The following is a 25,043-nucleotide window of genomic DNA, read 5'->3' as shown; positions in this document are numbered from 1 at the left end:
AGGGTAACAGTGAGGAGCTCTAATCCCCTGGGCTGATGAAGTCAGTTGTCTGTGTCCAGATGTCAACGTGGACCAGCCAGATGAGAAGTCCATAATCACCTACGTGGCCACCTACTACCACTACTTCTCCAAGATGAAGGCCTTGGCTGTGGAGGGCAAGAGGATTGGCAAGGTGGGGCTCTGTGTGTGTGTGTGTGTGTGTGTGTGTGTGTGTGTGTGTGTGTGTGTTTTCAATTATTTTAGCGCTTTCTTCAGTATGCCTGGAGTCTCAGTAGGTTGTGGATTTACAATTTTATAATCCAATTTGAAATCAGTTATTTTAGCATTTGCATTTTTGGGAATTGTTGGTTCTATTATGCCAGACAGATGTAATCAAGTACAGTAAAGTAAATCAAATGATTTCAAATAGTATTTCGACCCAGGTCTTGTGTGTGTGTGTGTGTGTCAGCACATCTGTGTGTCCTCTGCCCTCGGAGGCCACTAGTCTCACTCAAGGTTATAATAGTTTTGCTTTTTTCATTAGTTTTTATTTTTATATAGTTCTAACTTTTTTTCTCCCAATTTCAGTTTAGTTTTAATTAGTTTTTAAAGCAGATTTGCTAGTTGTGATTAGTTTTTATTTTTTGAAAATGCTTAGTTTTCGTTTAGTTTTATTAGTTTCAGGATTAGTTTTTCTTTTCTGCGCTAGCCTCATGAGACCGTCCTGATCTTGTGAGTTCAGGGTGTTTCACTCCATGTGAAACAAACCATTTGGCGCATGTCAGGTTACTTCTGCGCAGGGGCACAGCTAAAGAAAAAATGGAGCATAGATTTCATATCCACCCAAAATACTAGACTTGGGTATGAAATGAAAAAGACGAAAACATTTTCTCTATAATTTGTTTATTTTAGTTAGTCTTGTAAACACACAACACAGTTTTAGTTAGTTATCGTTTTTTTGTAAAGCCTAGTTTTTATTTTTATTTCAGTTAACTAAAATGTTTTTTCACACCTAGTTTTCGTTTTTTAGTTAGTTTTCGTTAACTATAATAACCTTGGTCTCACTTTGTCTCTCTCTCTGTCCGTGTTCCCTGTGCTCCAGGTGCTGGACTACGCCATCGAGGCGGACCAGCTGATCGACAAGTACGAGACGCTGGCGTCAGAGCTGCTGCAGTGGATCGAGCAGACCATCCTGACGCTCAACGACCGGCAGCTGGCCAACTCCCTGAGCGGCGTGCAGAACCAGCTCCAGGCCTTCAACACCTACCGCACGGTGGAGAAGCCCCCAAAGTAAGAGGGGCGGACAGGGGGGAGGACACCGTGGCGTCTGGGGGGGGGGGGGTCTAGGGAGGGGCTTCCTTGGCTTCTGGGGGTGAGGGGGTCTAGTGAGGGAGCTAGTGGAAAGACTTGACATTTTAGAAGCATAATCACATTCTATGACTCAAATATAAGAGACTCCATTAATTTAGTTAGCTACACTAAGCTGTTAGCTTCTCTAACAGGCTGATGGTTTTTGACTGAAATGTTTTTCCTCAGGTTCACAGAGAAGGGGAACCTGGAGGTGCTGCTGTTCACCATACAGAGCAAGATGAGAGCCAACAACCAGAAGGTCTACATGCCCAGGGAGGGCAAACTCATCTCCGACATCAACAAGGTACGGGCCAGGAATGGGTCATAAATGGCGCTAGGAATCATGGACCATGCTATCTGTCCGAGGTTTACCGATTTCCCTAACCGCCCATGTTCTCATTGGTCCAACAGGCGTGGGAGCGTCTCGAGAAGGCGGAGCACGAACGGGAGCTGGCGCTGAGGAACGAGCTGATTCGCCAGGAGAAGCTGGAGATGCTCGCCGCGCGCTTCGACCGCAAGGCGGCCATGAGGGAGACCTGGCTGAGCGAGAACCAGAGACTCGTCTCCCAGGTAACCGACACCGCACTCTCTCTCTCTCTCTCTCTCTCCCTCTCTCTCTTTTTCTCTCTCTCTCTCTCTCCGGCCGTCCGTCATAAACGCAGCGCGGAGGAGGCTGGGTGCCGTCCGTCTGTCTGCCAGTCTCCCAGATGTACACGGCCCACAGATAACATGGGTCTAACGGAGCGTTAGGGATGGCCGTGATGACATAATGTTGATGGAGTGGACAGTTTTATCTTAAGCCTGCTGCCCGGAACATGAGCTATTCTAACGAACTTATCTCTCCAGTGCAGGTGGAAGTGATTATCTAGCTCCTCTCCAGTCAGTGCAGTTTATCTACTGTATTTATTATGATTATTATTAGTATTAGTATTGTTTAAAAACACATTTATTAACTTTTATTTAACCAGGTTTAGACCTATTGAGATTAAAATCTCTTTTTCAAGAGCGACCTGACCAAGAAAGGCAACAGTACAAACAGTTACATACACACTAACATTAAAAGTTCAAAAGTGCAGAGAAGCCATATAATCCTATTTCAATTAAATGTTAATTTCTATAGATTTCTCCATGCCTTTAAATTCATTTGAGTGACTAGATGCTGGAGTTTAAGTTCTGTCCGATTCTGTGGCCAGATTCAGTCAGTAACAGACATCTGTGGTTACAAAGGGACAAGTCCCATTTCCAATCCAACAAACTCATTGGTCTTTCCCACTAATAACCTTTGACCCCCCCGCCCCCCTTCAGGACAACTTTGGAGTGGACCTGGGGGCGGTGGAGGCCGCCACCCGCAAACACGAGGCCATCGAGACGGACATCGGCGCGTACGGCGAGCGGGTGGCGGCCGTGGAGGCCGTGGCGCGGGAGCTGGAGGCGGAGGGATACCACGAGGTGCGGCGCGTGCTGGCGCGGAGGGATAACGTGCTGCGGCTGTGGGAGTACCTGAAGGAGCTGCTGGCAGCCCGCCGGGAGAGGCTGCACGCCCACCGAGACCTGCAGAGGCTGCTGCAGGAGATGCGCTACATCATGGACTGGATGGCAGACATGAAGGTTGGTTACTGGTGCCACTTACTCTTTACTCAGCCAGAATCCCAGTTCCCCTCCTACAACACCCTCCTCCAGGCCTAGTAGACTCATCCACAGTCCCTCCCTACTACAACACCCTCCTCCAGGGTTAGTAGACTCAGACACAGTCCCTCCCTACTACAACACCCTCCTCCAGGCCTAGTAGACATAGCCACAGTCCCTCCCTACTACAACACCCTCCTCCAGGGTTAGTAAGACTCAGCCACAGTCCCTCCCTACTACAACACCCTCCTCCAGGCCTAGTAGACTCAGCCACAGTCCCTCCCTACTACAACACCCTCCTCCAGGCCTAGTAGACATAGCCACAGTCCCTCCCTACTACAACACCCTCCTCCAGGGTTAGTAGACTCAGACACAGTCCCTCCCTACTACAACACCCTCCTCCAGGCCTAGTAGACATAGCCACAGTCCCTCCCTACTACAACACCCTCCTCCAGGGTTAGTAGACTCAGACACAGTCCCTCCCTACTACAACACCCTCCTCCAGGGTTAGTAGACTCAGACACAGTCCCTCCCTACTACAACACCCTCCTCCAGGGTTAGTAGACTCAGACACAGTCCCTCCCTACTACAACACCCTCCTCCAGGCCTAGTAGACTCAGCCACAGTCCCTCCCTACTACAACACCCTCCTCCAGGCCTAGTAGACTCAGCCACAGTCCCTCCCTACTGCAACACCCTCCTCCAGGCCTAGTAGACTCATCCACAGTCCCTCCCTACTACAACACCCTCCTCCAGGCCTAGTAGACTCAGCCACAGTCCCTCCCTACTACAACACCCTCCTCCAGGCCTAGTAGACTCAGCCACAGTCCCTCCCTACTGCAACACCCTCCTCCAGGCCTAGTAGACTCAGACACAGTCCCTCCCTACTACAACACCCTCCTCCAGGGTTAGTAGACTCAGCCACAGTCCCTCCCTACTACAACACCCTCCTCCAGGGTTAGTAGACTCAGCCACAGTCCCTCCCTACTACAACACCCTCCTCCAGGGTTAGTAGACTCAGCCACAGTCCCTCCCTACTACAACACCCTCCTCCAGGGTTAGTAGACTCAGACACAGTCCCTCCCTACTACAACACCCTCCTCCAGGGTTAGTAGACTCAGCCACAGTCCCTCCCTACTACAACACCCTCCTCCAGGGTTAGTAGACTCAGCCACAGTCCCTCCCTACTACAACACCCTCCTCCAGGGTTAGTAGACTCAGACACAGTCCTTCCCTACTTCAACATTTCACTCAGCCACAGTCTCAGTCCCTACTACCCAACACTTTCCTCCAGGCCGTAAACAAACACCTCTTATCTCCTAAATGGATGGACACAGCTTGACCAGGCCTCGCCTCAGTGCTATGTAAGGGTACAGTGACACCCACAGTGGCCTTGTCCACTCCTGGCAGGCACCCCACAGGCCCGGCCCGGCCCGGCCCTGTCTGCCTGCGCTGGGCTTGGCTGAGGCAGGCCAGCCTGACTAGGTACAGACTGACACACTGCCCCTATAGTCTTATTAGTCCTTAACCTTCAGATAACCCTCCCGTCTTGAACACTAGTTTAATTGCGATGCGGAGAAGAAGTCTTGCCTCAACAGTCCCCAATGAGCCTTCTGTTGTATGGAGATAAAGTCCCACTTACCAGTCTACTCAAAGGTTGGTCCACATTAAAGATACTGACCTCCCTTCTTAATCTGCAGCCATTATTGGCAGCTGGAAGCATAGTTGTATTTTTCGGTACACCCTCCCAATACCCTCTAATAAGAAGGATCTTATAATCCAACATTTTAAACGTGTTCATATCCTGCTCTCCTGGGTCTGACCAGAGGGTCACTTGCTTCCATCAATTTCAGGGGCCTTCAATGCCTCTGTGACTGGAGCCATACTGCTCCTCCTGGCTCTGCCATTGGCACTGTGCTGCTCTCGGCCTGCCATGTGTGTGTGTGTGTGTGTGTGTGTGTGTGTGTGTGTGTGTGTGTGTGTGTGTGTGTGTGTGTGTGTGTGTGTGTGTGTGTGTTGGGCCCTGTGTGTGTGTGTGTTCTGTGTGTGTGTGTGCGTACGTGCGTGTGTGAGCTGGGCTCTGTGTTTACTGGCGCTGCTGACGGTCTGCCGCTGTGCCCCGTGGTCCCTCAGGGTCGCCTGCAGTCCCAGGACAGCGGGAAGCACCTGCACGACGTGGAGGACCTGCTGCAGACACACACCCTGGTGGAGGCCGACATCTCCGCCCAGGCCGAGAGGGTCCGCGCCGTGCAGGGCGCCGCCCAGCGCTTCACCTCGGACGACCAGGGTGAGACGTTACACACACACACACCAACGAAACATCACAGTTAAGCTGCGATTCAAGGCCTGAGTCTGGATTCCTTTATGACAGCCGCTTGGTAAACTGGGGGTTCTTCCTCTTCCTTTGAAGAGGACCGCAGTGGAAATAAGTCGCCAGACTTAATCGCGTTTTTAATCCTCGTTAGAATGTTTTTTAACGATATTGTTGCTCGTTGTTTCCCATTGGGAAAGCACTATGTGTATTTGAACATTCTTTCAAATAAATCAATCTTCCTCTCTCCTGCTAGTGTATACGCCGTGCGAGCCGGCGCTGGTGAGTGAGAAGGTGTCTCTGCTGGGCCAGGCCTACGAGGAGCTGGGCCGGCTGGCGGGTGAGCGGCGAGCACGACTGGAGGACTCGCGGCGCCTGTGGCAGTTCCTGTGGGAGCTGGGCGAGGAGGCGGCCTGGATCCGGGAGCAGGAGCAGATCCTGGCGGGTGGCGACTGCGGCCGCGACCTCACCTCCGCCCTGCACCTGCTCAGCAAGCACGAGGCCTTCCGCGACGAGATGGCGGCCCGCTACGGCCCACTGAGCCACAGCATCGCCGCCGGGGAGGCCCTGGTCCGGGAGGGGCACGTCGGAGCGCCGGAGGTCACGGAGAGGATCCGGGAAGTGCGAGCCCAGTGGGCACACCTGGAGGAGGTGAGAGGGCCAGGGATGGGTGTGAGGAGAAGTGGACCTCCTGATATTAGGGTTTGGCCATATTTTCAGTGGCCTTGTGGTTAGTGTCCGCTCTGAGATTGGGAGGAGAAGGTTGGGAGGTTCAATCCCTGGCCGAGTCATGCCAAAGACCCAATGCCTCCCTGCTTGGCACTCAGCATCGAGGGTTAGATTGGGGTCCCTGCGACATACTAGCGTCATGTCCAGGGGGTCTACTTGTACATCAAGCTGCCTCACGCTAAGGAATCAGGAGATAGGCTCCTGCACTATGGGCCACTAGGCTCGAGAACCAATGGCTCTCAAGGCTACTTACTAGTTACATATTTTACCTATCTTGAGTGCTGTCTTCTAGCAGCTGTATCTAGCAGCTCTACTGTACAGTATCTTGTTCTCTTGAGTTCTACCACAAAATTAGGGTTTACGCTAGAAAACAATTGCAATGCGTGTCCTACCAGGTTGTAATGTGTGGACCATGTGTGTCCTACCTGGTTGTAATGTGTGGACCATGTGTGTCCTACCTGGTTGTAATGTGTGGACCATGGGTGTCCTACCTGGTTGTAATGTGTGAACCATGTGCGTTCCAGGGATGTGATTGGCTAACCCATCTGTACATGTCATAATAAATGGCAGACATCATCAACAATGGTCAAGAGTTGAGACACGTGATCTTAGAAAGGGCGGTAAATCTTGAACAAAGAAAGGTTACTCGTCGCCAATTGTAGTGGAAATAAATCTGATCGAAAGTAAAGGATTTGCCAAGGTTTGCTCAAAGAGGTTAAGTCTGATTTATTAAGAAAACATACGAGCGCAATGACTTCAGGATAACGCACGTGAGTGATTCATCGAACAGAAGTGAAACAGAAAGGTGTTGCGGGGTCTTATATTCAAGCAATACACAAGTATGACGCTTCCAGAGATGTGATTGGCTAACCCATCTGTACACGTCATAATAAATGGCAGACATCATCAACAATGGTCAAGAGTTGAGACACATGATATTAGAAAGGGCGGTAAATCTTGAATAGGTTTCAGGTAGGGACAATGGAACAAAGAAATGTTATTCTAGGGCAGACAAAGTCTGGGGTGTGTCGACCTCCTGGAGATGTCATCCTGTTATAAATGAGGTTAGCACAGCTAGGGGTTTTGCATGTGAAAGGTTGAGGGAGGTAGAGTGAAACTACAATTTCTATGACAGTGTCCTACCAGTGTGGACCATGTGTGTCCTACCTGGTTGTAATGTGTGGACCGTGTGTGTCCTACCTGGTTGTAATGTGTGGACTGTGTGTGTCCTACCTGGTTGTAATGTGTGGACCGTGTGTGTCCTACTCGGTTGTAACGTGTGGACCATGTGTGTCCTACCTGGTTGTAATGTGTGGACCGTGTGTGTCCTACCTGGTTGTAATGTGTGGACCGTGTGTGTCCTACCTGGTTGTAATGTGTGGATGGTGTGTGTCCTACCTGGTTGTAATGTGTGGATGGTGTGTGTCCTACCTGGTTGTAATGTGTGGACCATGTGTGTCCTACCTGGTTGTAATGTTTGGACTGTGTGTGTTCTACCTGGTTGTAATGTGTGTACCGTGTGTGTCCTACCTGGTTGTAATGTTTGGACTGTGTGTGTCCTACCTGGTTGTAATGTGTGGACCATGTGTGTCCTACCTGGTTGTAATGTGTGGATGGTGTGTGTCCTACCTGGTTGTAATGTGTGGACCATGTGTGTCCTACCTGGTTGTAATGTGTGGACCATGTATGTCCTACCTGGTTGTAATGTGTGGACCATGTGTGTCCTACCTGGTTGTAATGTGTGGATGGTGTGTGTCCTACCTGGTTGTAATGTGTGGACGCTGTGTCGTTCTCTCCCAGACGTCCCAGCTGAGGGAGCTGAACCTGAAGGAGGCGGTGGCGCTGCACCAGTTCCAGACGGACGCCAACGACATGGAGGCGTGGATCCTGGAGACGCTGCGCCAGGTGTCCAGCCAGGAGGTGGGCCACGACGAGTTCTCCACCCAGACACTGGCCCGCAAGCAGAGGGAGGTGGAGGAGGAGATCCAGAGCCACCGCACCCTCATCGACTCCCTGCACGAGCAGGCCGAGTGCCTGCCCCAGGCCTTCGCTCACTCACCTCAGGTCAGAGCCTTTACACAGTGCCTGTATCTAGTGTCCTTTTCACTTCAACCTTGCTGTAATTTCAACTGCTGAAATGCCAAATTTCCCCCTTGGGGGATCAATAAAGCATCTAAAAAGCGCTCGGAACACAGCTCTCGTCTCTAGAGTGCCCTAGAACTCACTACCCATTGTAAACAACGAGAAAACAGCGCCATCTCTAAAATACAGCTTGCCGGTGGACACGCACCCTTATTTGCCATATTTTTGCATAGACCTGTTAGCCGAGTTTGATTTGACGTGCGTGCAGGTGGAGGGGCGCCTGCCTGCTATCGAGCAGCGCTACCAGGAGCTGGAGTCCCTGTCGGCGTCGCGGCGGCAGGCCCTGGAGGGGGCGCTGGCCCTCTACCTTATGTTCAGCGAGGCGGGGGCATGCCAGCTGTGGGTGGGGGAGAAGGAGCAGTGGCTGGACGGCATGGAGATCCCCACCAAGCTGGAGGACCTGGAGGTGGTGCAGCAGAGGTGAGCCAGGGGGCAGCAGAGAGCAGGTATGAGGACAGAGGACAGTCAAGTCTCCCCAGTGATGATTGATAGTGGTCAGAACCTGTAAATAACGCTTTCTTGTTATTTGAAGTAGGTATGGCATTTTTGATCTGTCCTCTCCTATGAGAACTAAAAACCTGCATGTCTCTGTAATTTAGGACTAGATATTCATAAAAAATGAGACTAATGCGGTTGTTTGTGGCTGCAGGTTCGAGACCCTGGAGCCTGAGATGAACAACCTGGGCACTCGCATCGCAGACGTCAACCAGGTGGTCGAGCAGCTGTTGGGCTCCGACAACCGTAGCAAAGACCAGATCCACCAGACACAGGACCAGCTCAACAAACGGTCAGAGGCTGCCCACAACATAAGACATTTACCACACACACACACACACACACACACACACACACACACACACACACACACACACACACACACACACACACACACACACACGTAGATTAACTCTCAAGAAGACTGTAACAATTGCCTATCCTATTTTTACATTTACATTTTAGTAATTTAGTTAACACTTTTAACCAGAGCAATACAAACAGCCAACTCCTTAACCATCTCTGCTGTCTTTAGAGCGTTGAGCTCCAGGTCATTTTGGCCGCACCAGGAAATCAGACCAGATGGTCAATCTCCCGCCTGTAGGCGGACTCGTCCCCCTCAGAGATGCACCCAGCAAACCATCGCTGAGATGTTCCCATGCGTTGTTCCCCAGGTGGCAGGAGTTCCAGAGGCTGGCCGGCCAGAAGAAGCAGGACCTGGATTCGGCTCTCAACATCCAGAACTACCACCTGGAGTGCAACGAGATCCAGACCTGGATGAGGGAGAAGACCAAGGTGATCGAATCCACCGAGGGCCTGGGCAACGACCTGGCTGGCGTCATGGCTCTGCAGCGCAAACTCACCGGCATGGAGAGAGACCTTGAGGCCATCCAGGTACCGCAGGGCTTAGGGATGGCAGGAGAGAGTGGCATGGAGTGGTTTCCATAGGCATTAGTTAAACATTAAAGGTGCAGTATGTGGTTTGGCTCAAAATCACTTTTTGTTATATTTTTTTGCAATTCTCATTACATCCAGACATCTATGGAAGTTGTAGGACTGTAATAAGTACATCCAATCATTTCGAGTTGACAACTTACCTGCCTTTCAAATTACCTACCTGCCTAGTGAGTGCCATTTGTTCCCCCCAGTTTGCAGCAGTGGCTTTGGAGGGAGCCCTGAAGGGAGGGGCGGGTGATTTTGTTGGGTGCATTTTTCAAAATCTTTCCAAAAAATTCTTAACAGGAAATCACAAACCACATAATTGCATCTTTAATAGAGCTATTATGTTTTCCTGAACGTGACTGAAACATGTCAGCGTATGGCCTAATTGCCCGTGTCTGTGCAGGGTAAGCTGAACGACCTGAGGCAGGAGGCGGAGAAGCTGGCTGCGGAGCACCCGGACCAGGCGGAGGAGATCCAGGCCCGCCTGACCGAGATCCAGGAGGTGTGGGAGGAGCTCAACGCCACCATGAAGCGGCGTGAGGAGTCCCTGGGCGAGGCCAGCAAGCTGCAGGGCTTCCTGCGCGACCTGGACGACTTCCAGTCCTGGCTGTCACGCACCCAGACAGCCGTGGCATCGGAGGACATCCCCACTTCGCTGCCTGAGGCCGAGGCCCTGCTCGCGCAGCACGAGGGCATCAAGAACGAGGTGGACAACTACAAGGAGGACTACGAGAAGATGCGGGGGCTGGGTGAGGAGGTGACCCAGGGCCAAACGGACTCCCAGTACATGTTCCTGGCCCAGAGGCTGCAGGCGCTGGACATCGGCTGGCACGATCTGCGCCGCATGTGGGAGAACCGGCACAGCCTGCTGGCCCAAGCCTTCGACTTCCAGACCTTCCTGAGGGACGTGAAGCAGGCGGAGGGCTTCCTCAACAGCCAGGTGAGATGACCGACGACAGCCTGGAGGAAAGAGCTTTTCTGTGTGAGACAATCTTATAGAGATGCTGCCTTAACACTTACATTACATTTACAGTCATTTAGCAGACGCTTTTATCCAAAGCGACTTAACAATAATTGCATTTAACGTAGGTAGTCGGTGTACTACTACTCACCGGAACTCACAAGTGCATCTCCTTTCTAAACAAGTGACTAAGAATATAACCTAGTGTTGAAGGCAAAGTGAAAAAGTAGCAAAATACAAATACAATAGGTTCTTAAGAGGTGCCTTTATATATGAATAAAAATCTTCTCTCTCTTTCTCTCTCTCTTTCCCTCCCTGTAGGAGTACGTGCTGTCCCACACAGAGATGCCCTCCAGCCTACAGGGGGCGGACGAGGCCATAAAGAAGCACGAGGACTTCCTGACCACCATGGAGGCCAGCGAGGAGAAGATCGCCGGCGTGGTGGAGGCCGGGCGCCGCCTCGTCAACGACCTCAATGCCAACTCCGACAAGATCCTGGAGAAGGCCGACTCCATCCAGGAGAGGTGAGGGGAGGGAGACGGATCAGGAGAGAGGAGGAATACGTATTAAGTGATCAAATACTGTAGGGATGAAAGAGTGACTTTAATTCCATCTTTCCTTCTTATGTTTGTAATCAGGCATCAGAAGAATAAACAAGCCGCAAATGAACTCCTGACTAAATTGAAGGACAATCGCGAACTTCAGCACTTCCTGCAAGATGGACAGGAGGTAAATGACTCTGAAGTGATGTTTGGTATGACAGTTTTATGGACATGGGATTTGTAATATGCCAAATTAGTCTTATTATTAGTGTCATTATTTTGCTTTTTGTCGAATCCTACTCTGCTCTCTTCTGCACAGCTCTCTCTCTGGATCAACGAGAAGATGCTGACCGCCCAGGACATGTCGTACGACGAGGCCAGGAACCTCCACAGCAAGTGGCAGAAACACCAGGCCTTCATGGCCGAGTTGGCCTCCAACAAGGACTGGCTGGACAAAATTGACAAGGTAGGACCACGACCAACATAAATGCTTATGTGTGTGTGTAATTACCAGTCTGACACCAATCCCCCCCCTCCCACACACACACACACAATTCCTCCTCTTCCACCTCTCCTCCCCCCATCCTCTCCTCCTCTTCCCCCCGTCAGGAGGGGCAGGCACTGGTGAAGGAGAAGCCAGAGCTGCAGCCCGTCGTCCAGCAGACCCTGGAGGGCCTACAGGGCCAGTGGGAGGAGCTGGAGGGCACCACGCGCACCAAGGCGCAGTGCCTCTTCGACGCCAACAGGGCTGAGCTGTTCACCCAGAGCTGCTCCGCCCTGGACGGCTGGTTGAAGAACCTGGAGGGCCAGCTGTACAGCGACGACTTCGGCAAGGACCTGACCAGCGTCAACATCCTGCTGAAAAAGCACCAGGTGGGTGGAAACATCAACGCCATGGATGAACGGTACAGGAGCCTCTACACTGTCCTACGTCCAGTACTACACACATGCCAAAGACTATTAAAAAATGGTACCCATTGCCTCCCTGCTTGGCACTCAGCATCAAGGGCTGGCATTGGGGGGCTAAATCATCAAATCACCAAATGATTCCCGCTGCTGCTCACCGCTCCCCCAGGGGATGGGTCAAATGCGGAGAACTAATTTCACCACCCTCAGGTCGGGTGTGTGACAATCATTGGGATTTTAACTTTAACTTTAACAGATGACAATAGATTGTGGATGAGCATGCCTGACGCCCCCTCCCCCCTCGTTGTCCCCTGTGTAAGATGCTGGAGCACCAGATGGAGGTGCGGGAGAAGGAGGTGCAGTCTCTGCAGTCGCAGGCCCTGGCGCTATCCCAGGAGGACGCCGGCCTGGCCGAGGTGGACGGCCAGCAGAGGCGCGTCACCGACAGCTTCTCCCAGCTCCAGGACCCCCTCCGGCAGAGACAACAGCGCCTGCTGGCCTCCAAAGAAGCACATCAGTTCAACAGAGACCTGGAGGACGAGATTGTGAGTGTCGCATAAGATGAGATTTATAACTTTAACAATCCCCAGAAGGGGAAATTTGAGTGTTACAACAGCAGAGAAAAACAGAAGAGGTACAGAATAATATCAAGAATCAAGGGTCATCATATATCATCATCATCATCATCATCATACATTAGTAATTTAGCAGACGCTTTTATCCAAAGCGACTTACAATAAGTGCATTTAACATAGGTAGTCGGTGTACTACTACTCCCCAGAGCATCACCTTTCTAAACAAGTGACTATGAGCATAATCCAGTGCTGAAGCCAAAGTGCACGAGTAGCCAAAATATATATCTGAATTAAAATACATAATATATATAATACAACAACAAAATATGTGAAGTAAAATAAATAACTATAAATACCTGCTACTGTATAAAAAAAACTATAAATATTGACTTGAATCGAAGAGAAAGTAGTTGGCAAACCATTTTTGGTTTGTGTGTAGTGTTTTGTCCTGAGGTCCACACGTGTAACTGTCTCTGATTGGTCTCCTGTCAGCTGTGGGTGAAGGAGAGGATGCCGCTGGCCAACTCCACCGACCACGGCAAGGACCTGCCCAGCGTGCAGCTGCTCATCAAGAAGAACCAGGTACACACACACATACACACACACACAGGCCAGCAGGGTGGTGAAAGGGTGGTCCCTCGCACCAGGCTTAAGACCAAAGATGACAGAGACTTGGAGTCTGTGGCACCTAGATTGTGGAATACTCTTCTTCAGGACCGGAGCTGCGGCCTCTGTGGACATTTTTAAGAAGCAGCTAAAGACGCTTCTGTGTAGACAGGCGTTTGTTGAGTTCATTTGACTGTATGTCTATGACTGTTGTCCTTTGTTTTGTTGATGCTTTGTATACATTTAACCTGTGTGAAGCACTTTGTGGGTCATCTCTGTGAAAAGTGCTATATAAATAAAATGTGCTTACTTACTTACCCTCCTCCAGACCCTACAGAAGGAGATCCAGGGCCACCAGCCTCGCATCGACGACATCCAGGCCCACCGGCGGAGCCTGGCCCCGGCCCAGGAGGAGGTGGACGGGGAGAGGCAGGCCGCCCTGGAGAGCCGCCTGGCCGAGCTCCGGGACTTGTGGGCGCAGCTCATCGCCGAGACGGACGAGCGCCACGTGCGCCTGGTGGAGGCCAACCGCGCCCAGCAGTTCTACGCCGACGCGGCCGAGGCCGAAGCCTGGATGGGGGAGCAGGAGCTGCACATGATGTCAGAGGAGAAGGCCAAGGTGAGGCTAGGAGACAGACACGCACACACACACTGATTTAAAACCTGGATAACCATAGATTTAGGAATATTCATGTTGGTTTATTCATTTATTTTCATAGTGGTTCTAGCCTGACACTCAGACTGAATTTGAAATAAGAACAGACAGAGCAGCACACGTTGATTGAAGCACAGAGACAAAAATTCTCTTTTTTTTTTTAATTATACCTTTATTTAACCAGGTTAAAAACGCATTGAGATTAAAATCTCTTTTACAAGAGAATCCTGGCCAAGAGAGGCAGCAACACAGTTTCTTGAAAAAAAGACATAAAGGTTACGATACACAACTAAACATAAAGGTTACGATACAACAATAACAACCGCTACAACAATGACAACAAATGTTAACAAGACTAGCTCAAAGCGCAAAATCAGTAATAGTTCATATGACGATCAATTAACAATTACAACTACCAATAGATTGGGTTTCTATAGCCTTTACAGCACTTTTGAATTCATTTAGAGTGATTCTGTCCTGGAGGTGGTTTAAGCATGTTTTGTAAAGTGTTCCATGTTGAGGGGGCAGAGTACATAAAAGCCTTTTTGCCCATCTCAGTCCGAACTCTAGGAACAGTCATTGTGATAGAGTCCTGGGATCGCAACCCACGAGAGCTAAGTTTTTGGCTTAAATACACAGCTAAATAAGATGGGCGTTGCCGAAGGAATCCTAAGCGATTAGTTCGTCCCCTAACCAACCATGTTGCGCCTTTTGATTCCGGCATCACAATCAAAGGACGCTGATTGGCCTGGTTGGAATTCCACTCTGGACGAGAGCTTTTCCAGACCCTGAATCGCATTCCGAAAATTAAAGTGGGCGTGTGATTCAGGGGGTGGAGCCAGGCTAGCTTGACGACGCTAACTCCATGTGGTGTGTGTGTGTGTGCGTGTGTGTGCGTGTGTGTGTGCGTGTGTGTGTGCGTGTGCGTGTGCGTGCGCGTGCGTGTGCGTGTGCGTGTGCGTGTGTGTGTGTGTGTGTGCGTGTGTCCTGCAGGACGAGCAGAGTGCTCTGGTGATGGTGAAGAAGCACCAGATCCTGGAGCAGGCCCTGGAGGACTACGCCCAGACCATCCACCAGCTGGCCAACAGCAGCCGTCTCATGGTGACCAGCGAGCACCCGGAGAGGTGAGGGGTCATTTGCTGTTACTGGGGCTGTTACTGTAAACAATGAGTAGCTGACCTCCTAATTGTCCCCCACCCCGATTAAATATTTAGGTCGACTCTGGTGCGTTACTGTGTGCGTTTGTTTGTCCATCACACATGTACCAGAGCCCACCATCTGGGAGTGATCGGCACAATACATTTTCCCCATTGCCAAGTACATTTTGCTTTGTACATAAAAAATTATACTTCAGTAGTTGAAAGAAGGATATGAAAGAAAGTGCTCAGGGTTTACAGCTCTGGGAGTTAAATACTAACACACATACAATGAATAATACTTAAAACATTTCAGAATATTCATATTCATGAAGAAAATATCACGTTTCCACTTAATTACCACAAAGGAACATGCGTCGTGGGCGGGGGACAACATGCCCCCCCCCCCCCTCCCCACACTGTGCACTTGTTGCCTAAAACAATTTTTTTATAGATCACAATATGAGTTTAAATCACATGACTGTGACTGGTCTCAAAACTCTGCTTCTGTTCCCTCCTGGCCAGCGAGCGGATCACCCTACGGCAAGCCCAGGTGGACAAGCTGTACGCGGGGCTGAAGGACCTGGCAGAGGAGCGTCGGGGACGTCTGCAGGAGCGTCTGAGGCTGACCCAGCTGAAGAGGGAGGTGGACGACCTGGAGCAGTGGATCGCAGAGAGGGAGGTGGTGGCCGGCTCCCACGAGCTGGGCCAGGACTACGAACACGTCACGGTGAGAGAGCGCTTACTGGACATCTTATTATCTGTATTGCGTGAGTGGTTGTTATGGTTACTTTTTCAGCTCCCATTTATCCTCTTCCCGCTCGTCAGCAGTTTTTCCGTTCATTACAGGTCATGGAAATTCAGCTTTTTAGTCATTGACAGTCAGGGAAAAGTCAGGGAATTTGACATTTGACTTAGAGTGGGAACCCTGATGCCGCTCGTCTTGTGCTCAGATGCTGAGGGACAAGTTCCGGGAGTTCGCCCGCGACACCAGCAACATCGGCCAGGAGCGCGTGGACGGCGTCAACGGGCAGGCGGACGACCTGATCGAGTCGGGCCACCCGGAGAACGCCAGCGTGGCCGAGTGGAAGGACGGTCTGAACGAGGCGTGGGCCGACCTGCTGGAGCTGATGGACACGCGCACGCAGATGCTGGCCGCCTCCTACGAGCTGCACCGCTTCCACCAAGACGCCCGTGAGGCGCTGGGGCGCGTCCGCGAGAAGAGGGAGGCGCTGCCCTCCGACCTGGGCCGCGACCTCAACACCGTGCAGCACCTCCACCGCCAGCACAACGCCTACGAACACGACATCCAGGCCCTCAGCGGACAGGTGGGGCGCCCAGTATGGGGAGTGGGGGGTTTGATGGGGATAAACACCAGACAGACACAGACAGACGGACGACTTTATTAATCCCCCAAGGGAAATTAAATCGTCATAGCAGCCAAATACATTAAAACTCAAACAACAACATGTAAGCCTACATAGACACAAATATTCAAACACGTTCAAGTGCTCGGACTGATGTGCAAAGGGCAGAATGTTAAAAAGCAAATGCAAGCTTAGTCCACAAACGGTTCAATGTCAGCGAAGGCAGATGAGTTATAAAGTCTAATAGCAACCGTCAAGAATGACTCGCCCACCTTAGCAGATTGGTTGGCTGATACAGTACGTGTGTGTGTGTGTGTGTGTGTGTGTGTGTGCGCGTGTGCGCGTGCGTGTGCGTGTGTGCGCGCGTGTGTGGGTGTGTGTGTGTCCCAGGTGAACCAGGTGCAGGACGACGCGGCGCGGCTGCAGAAGGCCTACGCTGGGGAGAAGGCAGAGGAGATCCACCGGAGCGAGCGCTCTGTGACGGAGGCCTGGGAGGGCCTGCTGGGGGCCAGCCAGGCTCGCCGGCTCCTCCTGCTGGACACGGTGGAGAAGTTCCGCTTCTTCAACATGGTGCGCGACCTCATGCTGTGGATGGACGGGGTCAACCTGCAGATCGACACCCACGACAGCCCCAGGTAAAGCCACGCCCGCTTAGCTGCAGTCTGACCTGTCCGGATCTGTCCCAAACCCCCCCACCACCCCACCCCCGGGAATTTATTAAAGTTTATCTTATCTTATCTATCATTAGATTCGGTTCAGTGAAGGTTAATGATTGGTGCCCCACTGAACCTCTCTGTCCCTCACTGTCCTCCTCCTCCTAGGGACGTGTCCTCTGCGGGGCTGGTCATAGCCAACCACCAGGACATCAAGTCTGAGATTGAGACCCGGGCCGACAGCTTCACTGCCTGCAACGAGATGGGCAACACTCTTATCAACAACAACCACTATGCAGCAGATGAGGTATGAGTACTGTCACTGTACATACAGTAATCACACATACACACACACACACATACACGCACAAACGCACGTCTACCTGCATCATACTGGTTTTGTGAGCCTTTCCATGTGATGTTGTCACCTGTCCGACAGGTCCGGGAGAAACTGGATCAGCTCCAGGGAAGGAGGGCCGAGATCAACCAGAAGTGGCAGGACAAGATGGACCACCTTCAGATCGGTATGTGCTCCGAGCACGCCTCCGCTCGCACGGCGGTGTCTGTGTTTGTGCTAATGTCTTTGTTCACATGTAAGTGCAGGGCGGGGGAGGGGGGGGGTGTTTGTGTGTGTAAGTACATTGTCAGTATTTTTTTGTGTCGCCACCTTTTGCAATGTCTCATGTTCCATCTCTCTTTCTGGTAAACGCTGGCGACGGCCGGAGGGCTGAAACGCGTCCGTTGTTTGCTGCTGTATTGTGCGTTTAAAATAAGCATTTCAACTTCAGCTTAAATAAACATTGAAATGTTTTGATTCTCAATCATTCTTTTCCCCAACGTGCTCTGTCCGTGTCAGTGCTGGAGGTGCTGCAGTTCGGCCGGGACGCTTACATAGCCGAGTCGTGGCTGGCGGGCCAGGAGCCCCTGGTGCGCGCGGCGGACCTGGGCGCCAACGTGGACGAGGTGGAGAGCCTGATCAAACGCCACGAGGCCTTCGAGAAGCTGGCCGCCGGCTGGGAGGAGCGCTTCGTCCTGCTGGAGAAACTCACCACGGTGAGGGGAGGGGCGTGTGTGTGTGGGGGCGTTGGAACGCCTTCCTAGTCACCAGACAGCCTCAGCTAGACTTTGAAAACTTTAATATCCTCAAGGATGTGGCTTGTTGTACAGCCCACAATAAAAACACATATAGACATATAAACAAAAAGTAAGTAATAAGTAATCCTATAATAGCAGGCATCAAAAATATTATCGCAGTTCGGTTCATCCAGAGTGCGTGTCAGCATAAATTACAATCATGTGCATGTCAATAGTTTCCTGTAGATAGAATAAATCATATATTCCACATAACCACCTCCTTCCCTCTCAGCTGGAGGAGCAGGAGCTCCAGAGGATAAGAGAGGAGGAGGAGAGGGCCAGGAGGCCACCCACGCCGCCCCCCACGGAGGTGGCCCAGTCTGAGGCCGAGAGCCAAGCACACGAGTCTGGAGCCAGGTGAGTTTAGGAAGGGAACCCCTCCTCCATAGACGGACAGACAGACGGACCTTTATTACAGTCTGAGTGCAGCGTGATCGTCTAGATGTCCTGAGCCTGACCGGTCTCTCATTCCCGCTGACCGGTCTCTCATTCCCGCTGACCGGTCTCTCATTCCCCCTGACCGGTCTCTCATTCCCCCTGACCGGTCTCATTCCCCCTGACCGGTCTCTCATTCTCCCTGACCGGTCTCTCATTCCCGCTGACCGGTCTCTCATTCCCGCTGACCGGTCTCTCATTCCCGCTGACCGGTCTCTCATTCCCCCTGACCGGTCTCTCATTCCCCCTGACCGGTCTCTCATTCCCCCTGACCGGTCTCTCATTCCCGCTGACCGGTCTCTCATTCCCCCTGACCGGTCTCTCATTCCCCCTGACCGGTCTCATTCCCCCTGACCGGTCTCTCATTCCCCCTGACCGGTCTCTCATTCCCGCTGACCGGTCTCTCATTCCCCCTGACCGGTCTCTCATTCCCGCTGACCGGTCTCTCATTCTCCCTGACCGGTCTCTCATTCCCCCTGACCGGTGTCTCATTCCCCCTGACCGGTCTCTCATTCCCCCTGACCGGTCTCTCATTCTCCCTGACCGGTCTCTCATTCCCCCTGACCGTTCTCTCATTCCCGCTGACCGGTCTCTCATTCCCCCTGACCGGTCTCTCATTCCCCCTGACCGGTCTCTCATTCCCCCTGACCGGTGTCATTCCCCCTGACCGGTCTCTCATTCTCCCTGACCGGTCTCTCATTCCCGCTGACCGGTCTCTCATTCCCGCTGACCGGTCTCATTCCCCCTGACCGGTCTCTCATTCCCGCTGACCGGTCTCTCATTCCCGCTGACCGGTCTCTCATTCCCCCTGACCAGTGTCATTCCCCCTGACCGGTCTCTCATTCCCCCTGACCGGTCTCTCATTCTCCCTGACCGGTCTCTCATTCCCGCTGACCGGTCTCTCATTCCCGCTGACCGGTCTCATTCCCCCTGACCGGTCTCTCATTCCCCCTGACCGGTCTCTCATTCCCGCTGACCGGTCTCTCATTCCCGCTGACCGGTCTCTCATTCCCCCTGACCGGTCTCTCATTCTCCCTGACCGGTCTCTCATTCCCGCTGACCGGTCTCTCATTCCCCCTGACCGGTCTCTCATTCCCGCTGACCGGTCTCTCATTCCCCCTGACCGGTCTCTCATTCTCCCTGACCGGTCTCTCATTCTCCCTGACCGGGGTCTCATTCCCCCTGACCGGTCTCTCATTCCCGCTGACCGGTCTCTCATTCCCCCTGACCGGTCTCTCATTCCCCCTGACCGGTCTCTCATTCCCGCTGACCGGTCTCTCATTCCCCCTGACCGGTCTCTCATTCCCCCCAGGACCAGTCTGGACCAGACCACGCTGAACCAGTCTGTATCCGTGAACGGAGTCCACAGTGACCAGGACACATCGCAGGTGAGAGGCGCTGTCAACAAACATTATAATATCCTCGACATTCAGTCACCAACAGCTCATACAGTATAATCTACATTATAATATCCTCGACATTCAATCACCAACAGCTCATACAGTATAATCTACATTATAATATCCTCGACATTCAATCACCAACAGCTCATACAGTATAATCTACATTATAATATCCTCGACATTCAATCACCAACAGCTCATACAGTATAATCTACATTATAATATCCTCAACATTCAATCACCAACAGCTCATACAGTATAATCTACATTATAATATCCTCGACATTCAATCACCAACAGCTCATACAGTATAATCTACATTATAATATCCTCGACATTCAATCACCAACAGCTCATACAGTATAATCTACATTATAATATCCTCGACATTCAATCACCAACAGCTCATACAGTATAATCTACATTATAATATCCTCGACATTCAATCATAATCTTTCTGAGGGATTCTTACCTCTTACATATTCAGATCTCGGTACAGATGTTTAACGTCTTCCTCGTGTTGTCTTGTCCATAATGTATTAAAACATGTTGTAAAGAAAGCTTTTCAGGTTTATATGTGTGGCAGAATGTACTGGCAGATCTGTAAATGCCACACCAGTTGTTCTGTCTGAGTGTGTTTATGATATGAGTGTGTGTCCCTTTGTCCTATATCCATGTTTGTGTCACGGTCTGTTTCACTCACACTAGCAGTGGCGAGCAACGTCCACACATAAGGACTCTCTGAACTATTTCTTGTTGCATTTTTGCCTGCAGTCGTTATCAGTATCGTTGTCAGTGGGACAGAAATCAGAGCCTAAGCGTGTCTCTAAGCCCAAGCAGCTGAAACGCGTGAGTACCTAAAGTTACTGAGCCCTAGTCCCAGCCTGGCCTCCTCATTGCCCCCATCCCTGCCTGGCTGGCCTGCGCTCAGCTCCTGGTCCGCCGCAGTACTCCAGCCTGGCCCAGCAGAGGGCGCCATCGCTCTCTGTCATGGACGCACCATTGCTTGATTTGAGCACACGCGCACTTCAGAGTCTTGAGACAAAGCTCCATCGCTGTCCAGGTCTCAGGCAGATTCATGACGTGGCTCTGCTCATGGATGGAAATGCTCTCACGCCTCTCTGGGTGTCAAAAATGACCAGGACATGAGTGTTTGCGAGATCTGAGATTAGTTAATGTGGTGTTACTTTGAAAGTTGAAGCAATTGTGTTGTCCCGAGTTGTAACAGTAGCTTTGCCAAGATATGTGGTTCTTGTATTGGATATGTAATGCGTGTGGTAGTTTGGTTTGTGATGTGGTGGTGGTAGATGTGGTATTGGTAGGAAGACGGTTTTGACGTGAGGAAATGCTCATTTCCTCGCGAACTGAATTTCACAACAACAGAATGCTTCCAACTGGCTTGTCATGATCCATATCTGGATTCTATCCGGTCGAAACGCATCATCCCATTGCTGTCAGCAGACTAAGCTGTGTGTGTGTGTGCGCGCATGTGTGCGTGTGTGTGTGTGCGCGTGTGCATATGTGCGTGCGTGTGTGTGTGTGACTGTTCGACTCAGATACACGTTTTAGGCTGCCAGCTGTGTATTTGATTGGTCTGTCGGTTGTGTTTGTGTTGAGGAGCCCTGAATGCTGTATGTCTCAGGTCTATATTTGTATAGTGTGTCAGTGTGTTTGTTTCTGTGTGTAGTCCTCCTCTGTCCATGCACCAGTACTCATCTCGTATATGCCATCATAACGCCTATGAACATTCGCTGTTGTCTGAGACAGTCAATGACAAGTCCATGACACAGTCAAGGACAGTGTTGTTGGATACCCTTTGTGTCATAGTGGCTTCTAGCTTGTGTCTTGTTCTGTAAAGGTGTCTGCACACCGCCCCAACCAACGCCAACCAACTCCCAACACCCAACATTCTAAAGATGACAGTTGTTGTTAGAATGTTGAAAGTTTAAAATTCAACTGAAAATCCACGCCAAGTCACCAACAGACAGTTTCTCTCAGTGCTCTAGCTGTCTCTGTGCACCCATTCCTCTTGACTGACTTAGCGTGTGTCTTCTCTTGTGAATGCCAGGGTTCAGAGACCGAGTCTGTGAACGGGCCGGGTCGAGACAGTGGGCTGGCGTCCTCCCGCCTCGACCCGTCGGCCACGCTACCCGGCAGGGGCGGAGGAGGGGCGGAGTCGGGCCTGGACACCATGGAGGGCATGCTCTGCCGCAAGCAGGAGATGGAGTCGCACAGCAAGAAGGCAGCTAGCAGGTAGGTACAGACCCCATGGGAGGAGGGAGGGAGGGAGGCTGAGGGCCTCATCAGGAGAAAGAAGGAAACAGGGTTGGGATAAAAAAAAAAAAAAAAACAACAACATGGAAGATCAATCAGAGGACTTTATACAATGGGTAGCTCAAATCAAGCAATCTGATTGGTTCATAGCCGTGATATTTACCATGTACCACAGCTTTGACGTCTAATTCCTTTGCACAATTTAATATCACTCCTTGTCTGACCAAACAAAAAAGTGTTTTCAAAAGCTGTTGTAATTTTGGCTCTGCAACTATAAATATCAACATTTTCTTTGTTAGCATCAATTCCTGTGTTTCTGTAACAATATTCCTGCGTTTTTCTGTAACAAAACATTTTTGACCTGGCTTCTCCTCCCTCAGATCCTGGCAGAACGTGTACTGCGTCCTACGGAAGGGAAGCCTCGGGTTCTACAAGGACAACAAGAGCGCCAGCAACGGGATCCCCTACCACGGAGAGGTGCCCATCAGCCTGGGGGAGGCCGTGTGTGAGGTCGCCCATGACTACAAGAAGAGGAAATACGTCTTTAAGCTCCGGTAAGAAGGGGAGGCTTCACTGGGCAGTTTGGATGGATGGTTTGGTGGGTGGGTGGGTGGGGTGGGTGCTATGGATGGATTGATGGATTCATGGAGTGAGTGAGTGAGTGAGTGAGTGAGTGAGTGAGTGAGTGAGTGAGTGAGTGAGTGAGTGAGTGAGTGAGTGAGTGAGTGAGTGAGTGAGTGAGTGAGTGAGTGAGTGAGTGATTGGATGGTCCATCCGAGAACTTCTGCAAGTGTGATGGATTGGGTTATTGATAAGCTAAACCTCATCAAGGTGAAATGCAGATTGACTTTAGAGCACACAGTGGAGTTATTTGAAATCACCATGAATCTCAACTACTGCTGTAGAGGTGAGTGGGAGGGTAGTATTCATGTATTTACACTCATCTTGTCTCAATTCTGTGCCCCTGCAGACTAGGAGATGGGAAGGAGTATCTGTTCCAAGCAAAAGATGAGGTGAGTGTCACATCCTGATCCTGTGGTGCTGGGATCCGGGTCTGCCGGTCGCAGTAGAAGCTAACCCTTTCGTCTGTGTGTGTGCGTGCTTGTGTATCTTGTGTGTCTCTTGTGTGCGTGTCAGGCGGAGATGAGCTCCTGGATTCGCTCCATCCAGACCACAATCCCAGCCGGGGGCTCGGGAGACCAGTCCCCCTGTGGGCCCCGGGCCCTGAGCCGAGCCATGACCATGCCCCCCATCTCCCCCAGCGCGGCCGAGGGCGGGGGGGTCACCATGCGAAACAAGGAGGGCAAGGAGAAGGACCGGGAGAAGAGGTTCAGCTTCTTTGGCAAGAAGAAATGAAACATTTGGGAGGGATAAAAACACCACTTCAACAAAAACACAGACAAACTGAAAACAGGCAGAAATAAAGCACTCTTGTTGCATAAATGCATCGCTCTCAGCCCTGGTCCTATGGAGTCTGTCAACAACTATATGGCTCACACAGCTCTCTCTCTCTCTCACTTTTAATTTGTCATTCCCTTTAACTATCTGGAGCCCTCTCCATCTCTCACGAGTAGTATCATTCTATTGTATGTGCATCTCTGTCTACAGCTTGACTGGTCAGAGTCACTAATAGATACCAAGGGCTTTCTGGGAGAAGCAAAAGGTAGAGCCAATCACATCCCACCCACTCTTAATTCTATTTCGGTTTGAATTAGAAGTCTCAACCTGTCTTGAGATAGGTATTCTACTCCAATGCTGTGTTGTACTAGCAACCAAAAGAGAAACCATGGTGCAGGGTACTATGCCAGGTTCCCTCTTTTACTGTTTCTGTCCTCTCTCTCTCTCTCTCTCTCTCTCTTTCTCTCTGCGTCTCTCCCCTTAGCAAGGACCACATCAGTTTATTTTTTGTTTTGCTATTGATGTTATTAACCTTACCAATATTATTGCTGTTATTTTTATTTATCTTTTTGCTGTTGCAGGTTTGAGAAAAATTATTTAAAATAGTATGTCAGTAGAACACTTCAGTCATGTTGCAGAGTAAAACAAAAATTTGGTTGAACCTACAGTATGAGACCACGTTGGTCTTTGGTTTCTGTTTGTATTGTATTCTTTTTTTCTAGAAAGGACTATTAAGAGGTGTTTTTGGAGAAAAAAACTCAGTTAATTTTAGCAGTGTGCAGTAAGTGATCACAAGATTCATCAGTTGGAAAATTATATTTAAAGTGGTTTTATTTTTAATTATATTTTGAATCTTCCTTGTGTTAGATTTTATTCTTCTTCTGGGGGATTTCTTCTGCATTGATTTTGAGTTGTATTGTTTATGGAGCAGAGGGGGTTTGTTTTCTAGTGAGGGTGTGAGTTGTGGTGCTGTGGGTTTTGCACGTTTCTGTTACCCTTGATCAAAGGCCAGTCAGGTGACACTGCTCTAGACACAAATACACAGACACAAGCGGAGGTTATTGGATGGCTTCACATAAAGGTTCTTGTTTGTTTTTTGGGGTTTGAATATGCAGATGACTTTGCTAGCTGATTAAACGTTCCTCTTAGATGATTTCAGACATCAGTTTCACTCTTTAAACACCTTCTCCAGGTCTCGCCGTCTAGCTGTGTGTGCTGGCATATGAAGACTAGAGGACCCAGACTGTAGAAGCCTGTGGCAGACAGATATACCAGCGTGAGCCTTGCCAGGGAGGGGGATCTAACAGGGCAGAGGAGTGCGGTGACGGTCTCATTACACGTGGGGAAGGAGTGATGAGGAGGCAGGTGGGATTCTGGGAAAGAAAGACTGTTATGTCATCCTCTGGAAAATGAATAGAAGAGTAC

The 25,043-nt window shown here is 50.7% G+C and overlaps 1 protein-coding gene across 2 annotated transcripts in view; it reads left to right on the top strand.

Annotated features, from left to right (window-relative positions):
- Window positions 1-24,771, top strand: part of sptbn2 (spectrin, beta, non-erythrocytic 2) — a 46,887-nt gene extending 22,116 nt beyond the window's left edge. Inside the window, exons 7-39 of one of the 2 annotated variants that reach the window (XM_084449727.1) lie at window positions 60-172; window positions 1,082-1,269; window positions 1,516-1,633; window positions 1,741-1,899; window positions 2,635-2,937; window positions 5,088-5,241; window positions 5,522-5,916; window positions 7,795-8,058; window positions 8,345-8,556; window positions 8,786-8,923; window positions 9,306-9,525; window positions 9,977-10,513; window positions 10,856-11,058; window positions 11,173-11,263; window positions 11,396-11,542; window positions 11,686-11,949; window positions 12,303-12,527; window positions 13,050-13,139; window positions 13,492-13,782; window positions 14,812-14,942; window positions 15,480-15,684; window positions 15,908-16,282; window positions 16,712-16,956; window positions 17,143-17,281; window positions 17,414-17,498; window positions 17,831-18,027; window positions 18,341-18,465; window positions 19,856-19,931; window positions 20,721-20,795; window positions 22,015-22,199; window positions 22,601-22,774; window positions 23,191-23,233; window positions 23,358-24,771. In XM_084449727.1, coding sequence (XP_084305853.1) covers window positions 60-172; window positions 1,082-1,269; window positions 1,516-1,633; window positions 1,741-1,899; window positions 2,635-2,937; window positions 5,088-5,241; window positions 5,522-5,916; window positions 7,795-8,058; window positions 8,345-8,556; window positions 8,786-8,923; window positions 9,306-9,525; window positions 9,977-10,513; window positions 10,856-11,058; window positions 11,173-11,263; window positions 11,396-11,542; window positions 11,686-11,949; window positions 12,303-12,527; window positions 13,050-13,139; window positions 13,492-13,782; window positions 14,812-14,942; window positions 15,480-15,684; window positions 15,908-16,282; window positions 16,712-16,956; window positions 17,143-17,281; window positions 17,414-17,498; window positions 17,831-18,027; window positions 18,341-18,465; window positions 19,856-19,931; window positions 20,721-20,795; window positions 22,015-22,199; window positions 22,601-22,774; window positions 23,191-23,233; window positions 23,358-23,576 — 6,386 coding nt within the window. In that variant the 3' untranslated portion in view covers window positions 23,577-24,771. The remainder of the gene's footprint in view (window positions 1-59; window positions 173-1,081; window positions 1,270-1,515; window positions 1,634-1,740; window positions 1,900-2,634; window positions 2,938-5,087; window positions 5,242-5,521; window positions 5,917-7,794; window positions 8,059-8,344; window positions 8,557-8,785; window positions 8,924-9,305; window positions 9,526-9,976; window positions 10,514-10,855; window positions 11,059-11,172; window positions 11,264-11,395; window positions 11,543-11,685; window positions 11,950-12,302; window positions 12,528-13,049; window positions 13,140-13,491; window positions 13,783-14,811; window positions 14,943-15,479; window positions 15,685-15,907; window positions 16,283-16,711; window positions 16,957-17,142; window positions 17,282-17,413; window positions 17,499-17,830; window positions 18,028-18,340; window positions 18,466-19,855; window positions 19,932-20,720; window positions 20,796-22,014; window positions 22,200-22,600; window positions 22,775-23,190; window positions 23,234-23,357) is intronic. The other variant, XM_084449728.1, reaches the window with a different exon arrangement.
- Window positions 24,772-25,043: the final 272 nt, after the last annotated feature.

Source organism: Borostomias antarcticus (genome assembly GCF_949987555.1).
Source record: "Borostomias antarcticus genome assembly, chromosome: 15".
Classification (NCBI taxonomy): Eukaryota; Metazoa; Chordata; class Actinopteri; order Stomiiformes; family Stomiidae; genus Borostomias; species Borostomias antarcticus.
Note: the sequence above shows the minus strand (reverse complement) of the source record. Positions and strands in the feature narration are given on the sequence as shown.